A 10059-nucleotide genomic window follows, 5' to 3' on the forward strand; every position below is an offset into this window, starting at 1 on the left:
CGGAGCGGCACCCTCGCCCAGCCTGGCCACCTCCCAGCCCCAAAAGCCAGGCCCACAGCCGCTTCCCACCTCCTCGCGGGAGCTCACGCCCTGCCTGACCTGGTTTCTGGGCTCCACCGGTCCTGGAAAGAAACTTCCCGGCTGGGTGATCGCCGGGGGCCAGGTCCTGTGTTTTAATTAGAGAGCTCTGTGGTTTCCGCTGCCAGGGTGAGGAACAGGCCTGAGCTGCCGCCTGGATCTCTGCGGTTTCTCCCCGTGTGGGCTCGCGGCCCGACCAGACGCCCTGCGTGAGGCTGGGGTGTGCTCTCGAAAGCCCACTCTCGGGGAGGCAGCGACTCTGGCGCGGGCCCTGTCCCTGCCGGAAGTCGGGGTGCGTCTGTCCTCAGCCTCTCTCAGCCGTGAGAGCCGCGGGGCTGAGGAGGGCGGCTCTGCCCAGCACCCCTCCTGGGAGCCTTGGCTCAGGATTTTGCAGAAGGAGCCTCTGCTCTCTCTAGCTTCCGCATGCAGCAGGGAGGGAGTTTGCGGATCAGGAATTTCCATCAGCCCAGGTTTACTCTCCTGCCTCCAGCAGTAGCACTTAACCATACCTGTCCCTGGCTAGCACCGTCCCCAAATGACCTGCCCCCTGGTGTCTGCCAGCGGCACTGCGGTGGAGGCCCAGCCTGCCCAGCCTGCTGGCCAGCGGATCCTCCCTAGTTCCAACAGCCCTGTTGGGTTAGAAAGTATCAGAGAACAGCGCCCTGGGAAGCCAGCTGGCCCTGTCTCCTCACCCAGCCCTGGAAGGAGGCCCATGTGCCTAGGATCCCCATGCTCCAGGCCCCTCCCCAGTGGCCCCTGCTCTGAAGACCGGGTGGGGCACTCCTTGCACAGTGAGGAGCTGAGGCCAACAAAGGGCCTGCCTGTCCCTCCCGCTGGCTACCGAGAGTCTGGACACCTCTGAGCCCTGCTCAGCCCTCGGGGGCCCAGCCAGGAGCACAGGGAGGACCTGTTCCGCTGCTGAACCTCTTCGCCTGCTGCAGTGTATCCATTGTTGGCCTCATCTGGAGCCCCCAGTGTGCCAGGGAGCATGCCCACCATGCCCTGGTGCCAGGTTTACCATTCCAGCCAGCAGGAGCCCCAGGGCTGGGCACCTTTGATGGGGGCCTGGGCATGGCTGCCTGTGTCCACAAGCAGCCCCGGCCCTTCATGCCCATGTCCCCCTGGCAGGCACCGCCTAGAGGAGGGCCAGGCCACCAGCTGGTCCCGCCGGCTCAAGGTGTTCCTGTGCTGCACCCGCACCAAGGACTCCCAATCTGTAAGTACTGGCAGCCGCTGCCCTTGGCCCACACCCTGGCCTCAGTTCCTTTGCTCCTGTGGCAGAGCCAGTGGGCAAGCTGGGCATGGTGGTGCACACTTATAATCTCAGTGCTCAGGAGGCTGAGGCAGGAGCATTATGGCAAGTTTGAGGCCAGCCTGGGCTACATAGTGACTTCAAGTCTAGCCTTGAACTACATGGTGAGAGCCTGTCAACAAACCAAAAGAAAAATGGAGCCGGTGGGCAGGGCATGCTGGAGGTGGCAGCCTCTCCGTGTGGGACCGTCTGTCTTTCCCCGGCGATGCCTCAGCCCACAAGTCAGATGTCACTTGCTTTGCCGTGAAGACTGCATGGAGCCCTGGGAATGGCTCCTCCTTTAGGGGACAGAGCACAGGGGAAGGGGGCCCATCACCAGCCCAGGTGGGTCTGGGAGGTCTGGGTACATGAGTGCTGCCAGAGGAGTGGGGAACCTCAGCTCTGGTGCCAGGAGGGGGAGTGACCGGCCAAGCATCCCCCAGCTGGGAGGCAGCAGGGCAGGGAGGGCGGGAGGCCGGTCTGAAGCCAGCGGGAACCTGGCAGGGCAGCTCCCCGCAGAACAAGTGAGCAAACCCGAGAGAGCCCCAGAGGTCCCTAGGCAGGGCACACGCAGAGACGGTTGTCTCAGTCTGGTGGGTCCCATCCCATGTAGATAGTGAAGGGGCCAGGCCCGGGCCACTACTTTTGGGCTGGATTTTTTAATAAGCTTGTGCTCTCTTGATCAATTTGTGCTGTTACTTAAAACCTTGAATTGGAAGCTGGGTGTTTGGGTGCAACCATGTGCAACAATGTTGGGGTCATCCAGCGCCCTGTGAGGCTGAGGCCTGGCCGAAACAGCGAAACCCTGTCTTGAGATGGAAAGGACGGGATATAGCTCAGTGTGAAGGCCCTGAGTTCAATCCCTAGATCCCTGGTATAAAACAGCAGCAACAAAAAAATAATTGAAAAAGCCAGGGATTTAGCTCAGTGGTACCACTACCTGCTTTGTAAGCCCAAGGTCCTGAGTTTAATCCCTGGTACCAAATAATTAATAATAATAATAATAATAATAGAAAAAACCCACAACCTGGCCAGCAGCATTGGAGATGGGGCGTCGGCCCCTGTAAGGGCCTTGTATTTCTGAAACTGGCAGCTGGGTCCTATCTGCCAGCTGCAGCTGCTTCTTGAGGTTTTGTTCCCCACCTGGACTCCTCTTCCTGATTGTCAGACCCGTCAGGGTGAGCCCAGTGGCTTTGAGTCTGTCCCTGCCTGTCCCGTCCTGACTAGTCTGGAGGATACTAGGCCCAGGGAGGTGGAGGCTGGGGCGCCGGGAAGCTGCTGGCCTCACCCTTGGGCTCTGTGGCCCCTGCCTGCCCGCACCTGCCAGGATGCCTACTCGGAAATCGCCTACCTCTTCGCTGAGTTTTTCCGAGATCTGGACATCGTGCCCTCAGACATCATTGCTGGCCTGGTACTGCTCCGCCAGCGGCAGCGGGCCAAGCGCAGCGCGGTGCTGGATGAGGTGGGCACCAGACCCTGAGGCCCTGCACGTGCCCTGTCCCCACTTCAGAGCTCCCACCTCCGCCCTCACACAGGCTGAGTGACCAGACGGCGTCCGGGCCGCCCTCCCGGATCTCAGCTGGGCCATGCTGTCCCACCCATCCCTGCTGCTTTTGCTGTCCTCATGGTCTCAGTGTTGGCGCCTACAGAGCCCCCAGCCCTCACAGAGCACCACAAGACTATGCTGCTTTGGTGGAGGAGGGATCTAGAAACTGGAGCTTCTGATCATGGGACCCTAGCATTGTGATCCCCTGCTCCCTACTCCTTTGCCCCTGGGGACTTGGGGAGCAGTGGAGCCCCAGGGCTGGCCCCACCCACCTCCGCACCTGCCTTCCAGGCAAACAACGACATCCTGGCCTTCCTGTCCGGGATGCCCGTGACCAGAAACACCAAGTACCTCGACCTCAAAAACTCGGTGAGTTACAGCTGCTCCTGTCCCCGTCCTCTGCTGTCCAAGGAGCCCCAGCTCAGCTTGGAGCCCCAAGTCACTGCTAAGCCCCTGAGGTGGCGGGGCGCTCCCCAGGGAGAGCCAAACCTTACCACCACTGCTGTCCAAGGGTGGCTCTCCAGCCACCAAGGCTGTGGTGGGCATCTCTGGGGAGGGAAGCTGGCCCTGCCTGGGGAGCGTGGACTGGGGTCTCGGCTGCTGTCCAGTCCCCACAGCTGTGAAGGGACCCTGGGCACTGCTTCACCTGAGCTGCAGGAGAGCAGAGGGGCCCAACACGGAGCCAAGCCGGCAGGCAGCAGTGAGGAAGGTGGCCCCGGTGACCTCAAGCTTTAGGGACACCTAGGCTGTACCTGCCCAGTTTCCCCACCCACCAGGACCTGCCTGGCTGACTGCTGCCACCCTGGGATCTGGAGCGGGGCAAAGGCAGGGCCGCACCTCCCATCTGGCAGAGGCCACGGGGAGCTGGGCACAGACCCTGGCCTGATCTCCCCAAGATCCGGGAGGTAGCAGTGCCCCCTCCAGGCAGCCGAGGCTCAGCCGTCGTCACCTCCTGAGCTTTAGTGTGGCCTGGGGCCCTGGATGGGGGGCTGTGACCCTCTGCCCCTCTCTGCCCAATGTCTGCAGCAGCAGGGACCTCCAACCCACGTGGCTGCCTTGTCCAGCACCCCCGCCAGGCCCTTCCTGAGTGCCACCCCTGCCTCACAGACGGGGAGCCTATCCTGGCCCCTTGGCCAGCATGGCAGCAGAAGGGTCCCCTTCCCGGCCTGATCGCCCTGGCAGGGTGAACCCACTCACACTGGCGCCCGACAGCGAGGCAGCCGAGTGCCCCAGTGACTTCCTGTCCCCAGATCATTAATTATGAGGCAGAGTGCGGGCCAGGTCCTGGGAGGATCTGTGCCCTGGTTGCACGGAGTAATGGGGACATGCTGCTCTGGAGACACGCCCCCATCCAGCCCTGTCTTCCAGCACGAGATGCTGCGCTACAAGGAAGTCTGCTATTACATGCTGTTCGCCCTGGCAGCCTATGGCTGGCCCATGTACCTGATGCGCAAGCCCGCCTGCGGCCTCTGCCAGCTGGCCCGCTCCTGCTCGTGAGTGCCGCTGCCCCTGTGCCTCTCCTTCTGCAGACCTGGCCGTGCGGCTGGGCCCTTGGGAGCCATGCAGCTGTGGGCACTGCTGGTGCCCTTCCCTTTCCTGCTGTGCTCTGTTCCACTCCACTCTGCCCACATCTCCCTGCGTCCACGGCCACCTTCCCGAGGCACCTGCGAGCGCCTGTAGCTACGGCTTCCCTCTTTGTCCTCCGGCAGAGGCTGAGCGGGGCTCCAGGAAGGGCCCTGTCTGTGCTGTGTCCAAGTCTGGCTGGGCGGGCAGGAGGAAGACAGCTCCCTGGGCCTAATCTGGAAAGGCTGGCATGGTCCACAGCACCCTCTCCCGGAGAGCTGTGGCCCTTGGGACGCACTTCCTGTCTGCCACAGCAGCTCGAGTCAGGAGCACTTGGGCCTTGTCCCTGCACGCTTCCTTCCAGCCTCACACCTGGCTTCCTGCCTGTTCTCGAGGCCCAGCTGGGGCCAGCACTCAGAGCACTGGACCAGGAGTCCTGAGCTGGCTGGTGGTAGTACAGGAAGCTCTGTCAAGCCCTTTCCTCAGTTATGAGAGGTGGTGTCCACCTGGAGGGTGTTTGGTTGTCCACAGCCCTGCTCCAAGTTTGGCATGGGGGGTCCGCAGGGGTAGAGCCTGCACCCTCCAGATCTGGCCAGTACCGCTGGGTTCCTGGGGCTCCACCTCACCTCCCCTGGCCTCAAGGGAGGGAGGGGTCACTGTTCCAGGCCCTCTCGGCACTGATAGCAACAGTGTTCGGGGTGCTGTTCCCCGACAGCCCTGGGCCCTCCCGGCCAGCACCCACTCTGTTTGTTGCCTAAGGCCGGTGCTCTGTGCCCCGGACTTCAGGGGCTCTGCTGAACCCCGGGATCTGTGAGGCCTGTCCCGTGGGGAGGTGACAGCCCCACAGACTGCTCTGCTGTGAGGGAAGACAGCTCGAGGCGCCACCCAAGTTCAGGACCCTTCATAGGCCTCAGTAGTGTCCCAGAGGGCGAGGGAGGCGCTCCGGTGCCCATCCGTGGGCTGCCGTCGCCCTCTGGTGGCCGGAGGTGTAGCTGCACCCTGCTGGTTGGTTGCATCCGGAGGCCAGGTCACCCCTGGGGTGGCTGCCTATGGGTCGAGGAGGCGCCTGGATGGATGGTGCAGGCAGGGGTGCAGGAGAGGTGGGCAGAGGTATGCGGGGTGCCAGGGGGAGGGAAGGCCAAGGATGGGGGCCGCCGTCACACCTGGGCGTGGGCGAGGGGCAGGTGTGGAGGGACACATGGGTACAGGAAGTGAGGGAGAAAGCGTGGCTCCGCAGGGCCGTGGTGGCGTGGGGTGCTTGCTGGGGTGTAGCTGTGCCAGACGGAGGTCATGGGGTCACAGCAGGGTGACCTTGGGGGCTGCGGGGCCCACTGGAGAGGATGAGGAGGACCTGCTGCCTGGGGCGCCCGCCTGAGCTCCACCCCTCTATGCAGCTGCTGCCTGTGCCCCACACGGCCCCGGTTCGCCCCTGGGGTCACCATCGAGGAGGACAACTGCTGTGGCTGCAACGCCATTGCCATCCGGCGCCACTTCCTGGATGAGAACATGTCAGCAGTGGACATCGTCTACACCTCCTGCCACGACGCGGTGAGCTCCGCCGCTCCCCACCCTGGCCCCGAGTGCAGCCTGCGGGGGTGCTGGTCCTGCGCACAGGACGTGAGGGCAGCCGTGAACACGGGGAGCGACCAGAAGGTGGGCGGCGCTCGGGCGGCCCAGCAGAGGAGGGCAGGGACCTTGCGCTGGGAACACAGGGCTCAGTGACGCCAGAGCCGAACGTCCAGGCCTGCAGAACAGTGAGGAGCCCCACCGCCAGGCCAGGGCTCATACGCAGCCGCCCCCAGGTGTACGAGACCCCCTTCTACGTGGCTGTGGACCACGACAAGAAGAAAGTGGTGATCAGCATCCGGGGAACGCTGTCCCCCAAGGTACGCTGAGCCCCTCGAGGCCCGGGGGCCCCAGCCCGTCCTCCTCCCGCCCTCACTGCTGCCCTCCCCTGCCTCCCCCAGGATGCCCTGACCGACCTGACCGGTGATGCGGAGCGCCTCCCTGTGGAGGGCCACCGCGGCACCTGGCTGGGCCACAAGGTACTCGTCCTCCGCATGCAGCTCAGTGGGGACCCTGGGATGCCGCTGTGGGTGGAGGCCTTGCTCCCTAGGCCGCAGGAGGGATGGCTGGGGGCGTGGCTTCCGGGCCCCTATCTCCAGAGACCCAAGGGCAGCAGGGGCCACATCAGTGCCTGCCCGACACCACCGGCCAGGCTTCCGATTTCCCGGTGCGTGTGACCCCCAGGTCCCACAGCCAGGCTGTGTGGGCTCTGCAGGAAAGGGCCAGTGGCTGCGGGTCTCTGGTTTCACAGGTCCTGAGTCCTCACGTGACACCCCTGTTTCCCGCCAGGGCATGGTGCTGTCTGCCGAGTACATCAAGAAGAAGCTGGAACAGGAGATGGTCTTGTCGCAGGCCTTTGGGCGAGACCTGGTAAGGAGGCTCTGCCCACAGGGACAGCGCGCCCACGCCACTAGCCCTGGCTCCAGAGTGTGGAGGTTTCACAGGAAGGGAAGTCTGAGATACTGCAGGATGCCCCGGACTGTGACAGTAGCGGGAGGAGGCTGCCCCGCCGTGCCCACCCACCCTGCCGAGGCACTGCCCGCTGCCTTGCCTGGGCTGGAGAGTGCAGTCGGCTGAGACAGCCTGGCAGGCAGCGCACCCAGGTGTCTCTTGGTCCCAGGGCCGCGGAACCAAGCACTATGGCCTGATCGTGGTGGGCCACTCCCTGGGCGCCGGCACAGCCGCCATCCTGTCCTTCCTCCTGCGCCCACAGTACCCGACGCTCAAGTGCTTTGCCTACTCGCCTCCTGGGGGCCTGCTGAGGTGAGTGGTGGCCAGGAGGGCATTGGGCTTCCGGCCACGGGGCCACCCAGGGACGACTGTGCGGTCACTCTCCCAGCCACCGCTCCGGGGGGATCCCCGGCTCTGCCTGGGGCAGAGGCTTAGTTGCGGTGGCAGCAGGGGGACAGTGCCCCAGAAGAGGGGACGTGACCGACACCAGGCCCAGCAGCTCCCAAGCCCAGCTGGTGACCCGGGCCCAGCCGTCCCCACGGTGGGTGGATGAGGACTGCCGCATGTCCCTGTGCAGCCCTGGACGGCCATCCTCGGGAGCTGCCCAGGGCTGCCCTTCCCTTGCAGTGAGGATGCAATGGAATACTCCAAAGAGTTCGTGACGGCCGTGGTTCTGGGCAAGGACCTGGTTCCCAGGCGAGTCCCCTCCCATGTGGCCCGGCAGGCCTGCCCCGCCTCGGGCCCCTCCACACCTGCAGTCGCTCGCTCGTGGTGAGAAGATGGGGTCTTGGGCCCCCTCGCTTGCCCCGAGATACCCCCTGTAACCCTGGCGGCCCCCACCTCCCTCCCCAGGATTGGCCTGTCTCAGCTGGAGGGCTTCCGCAGGCAGCTGCTGGACGTCCTGCAGCGCAGCACCAAGCCCAAGGTGGGTCCCTGCCCTGTCCCCTCGGCTCCCTGGGGACAGAGCCCCCCAGGCGCCCCATGAGTCTCCGAGCCTGTCAGGGTACCACAGGGAAACTGAGGCCCAGCATGGACAGGATTCACCCGTCACCCGGGGTCCTGTGGCACAAGCCAGCCTTGGGAACTGGGCCTGGAGCTGAGGGTCCACTGAGGTCACCCCTGAGGTCACCTGCACAGCTCTGCAGCCTCCCCTTACAGCCATTGCAGCCCTGCCGTGCCCCATGGTGTCCGGGGTCCCTGGCATGTGCCTGGGCCAGGCCTGTGGTGGAGTCCTGGGGGGAGGAACCCCACCTAGGCATTGACCAGACCGGGAACCTGGTGGCCGGGACCCCACCCAGCAGCAGCTGAGCTGTTCGATGGGCTCAGAGGGAGCAGCCTGCACCCAGCAACCCCAGGTCCTTTGTGTGTGCTCACCTGTCCCCATCCCCACCCCACAGTGGCGAATCATCGTGGGGGCCACCAAGTGCATCCCCAAGTCAGAGCTGCCTGAGGAGGTGGAGGTGACCGCATTGGCCAGCACCCGGCTCTGGACCCACCCCAGCGACCTGACCATCGCCCTGTCCGCCAGCACCCCACTCTACCCGCCAGGCCGCATCATCCACGTGGTCCACAACCACCCCGCGGAGCACAGCTGGTAGGTGGCACCCAGTGCATGGGTGAGGTGACTGGGCAGCAAGGAAGGCAGGGCCTCACACCCTGGGTCCCAGGGTGAACAGGAGTGTGGCGGGGCGGCCATCCCCAGCAGCCCAGGAACAGGAGTGGGCAGGGGCACACGGGGGGCCTCTCCTGCCTCCCTCCTGTGGGCAGCAGCCACCCTGGCCAAGCTTAGGGCTGGTCCCCCAGGCAGACCCAGCTGGGCCGTGACGGGACCTGCCCTGTCCCGCCAGCTGCTGTGAACAGGAGGAGCCCACGTACTTCGCCATCTGGGGCGACAACAAGGCCTTCAATGAGGTGATCATCTCGCCGGCCATGCTGCATGAGCATTTGCCCTACGTGGTCATGGAGGGGCTCAACAAGGTGAGCGGTCTTCCCGAGTGAGAGTCGGGCACCACAGGTGGCATCACCTCCTGGCCCAGGCCAAGCCTGTGCTAGTCCTCCCTGCACCTGCAGCGCCCACAAGGGGGCAGCCAGGCCACACCAGGCACCTGTCCCCAGCAGCTCAGCCACCGGTGCACGCTGGCCACCATGGAGGGTGCCGTGGCCTGGCTACCAGTCATGAGGTGACCGGGCTGTGCCTTGTACCCCAGGTGCTAGAGAACTACAACAAGGGGAAGACAGCACTGCTCTCCGCGGCCAAGATCATGGTGAGCCCCACCGAGGTGGACCTGACGCCTGAGCTCATCTTTCAGCAGCAGCCGCTGCCCACAGGGCCCCCGTTACCTGCTGGGCTGGCGCTGGAGCTGCCGCCCCCGGAGCAGCGCAGCAGCAGCATCAGGTGAGCCGCATTTGTGCCTGGTGAGTCTCCCTCAGGCTGTGGGGAAGTGAGCCACCCTCTGCCCTGCTGTCCTGCAGCCTGACCCCGTGAGGCAGATTCACACATCCAGACAGGCGACACTGAGCGTTTACACGCACACGTGTGCAGGGACTCGCCAGTGTCGTGCTGGTGGTCCTGGGGATCGGACCTGTGTCCTCTACAATGAGCAACCTCCCAGTGCTATTTCTGGTTTTCGTCTTGAGACAGGGTCTTGCTAAGTCAAGTTTCCCCAGCTGGCTTGGACTTGTGATCTTCCTGCCTCAGCTCCCAGGGTGCTGGGGTGACAGGCGTGTCCGTTGTGTTTATACTGAAGTGTGTGCAAGCACAGGTATGCAGACTGTGGTTAGTCACAGCATGCAGATCTCCCCATGCAGACATGCATGGACAGGACGCACACACGGACACACAGAAGGGTGTGCACACACGTCCTCATGGTCACACCACCCTGGGCAGGCGGTGGGTACGTGGACAGCGGCTGTGCTGGGAGGTTGGCGCTGCCTTCCTGGCACCTTCCCTCCCGTGCCTGTGCCAGGGCCACACATGCCCAGCCGTGGACCTGGGCGCCTCTGCCTGCCTCGTGCCTTCCCAGTGGCTGAGTGGCCTGTGTGCGCACCCCCCCCCCCCCCCGGG

At 64.5% G+C, this 10059-nt stretch overlaps 1 protein-coding gene across 1 annotated transcript in view; it reads left to right on the forward strand.

The window, feature by feature from the left end:
- Dagla (diacylglycerol lipase alpha) overlaps window positions 1-10059 on the forward strand; it is an 18489-nt gene that overhangs the window by 5930 nt on the left and 2500 nt on the right. Inside the window, exons 6-19 of the mRNA XM_010633142.3 lie at window positions 1207-1294; window positions 2697-2831; window positions 3207-3284; window positions 4284-4408; window positions 5873-6026; window positions 6281-6364; window positions 6446-6523; window positions 6834-6914; window positions 7165-7307; window positions 7623-7691; window positions 7848-7920; window positions 8393-8589; window positions 8843-8972; window positions 9203-9391. Coding sequence (XP_010631444.1) covers window positions 1207-1294; window positions 2697-2831; window positions 3207-3284; window positions 4284-4408; window positions 5873-6026; window positions 6281-6364; window positions 6446-6523; window positions 6834-6914; window positions 7165-7307; window positions 7623-7691; window positions 7848-7920; window positions 8393-8589; window positions 8843-8972; window positions 9203-9391 — 1624 coding nt within the window. The remainder of the gene's footprint in view (window positions 1-1206; window positions 1295-2696; window positions 2832-3206; window positions 3285-4283; window positions 4409-5872; window positions 6027-6280; window positions 6365-6445; window positions 6524-6833; window positions 6915-7164; window positions 7308-7622; window positions 7692-7847; window positions 7921-8392; window positions 8590-8842; window positions 8973-9202; window positions 9392-10059) is intronic.

The sequence above is a fragment of the Fukomys damarensis genome, unplaced genomic scaffold, assembly GCF_012274545.1.
Source record: "Fukomys damarensis isolate Sample0158 unplaced genomic scaffold, DMR_v1.0_HiC HiC_scaffold_27, whole genome shotgun sequence".
In the NCBI taxonomy this organism is placed as follows: domain Eukaryota; kingdom Metazoa; phylum Chordata; class Mammalia; order Rodentia; family Bathyergidae; genus Fukomys; species Fukomys damarensis.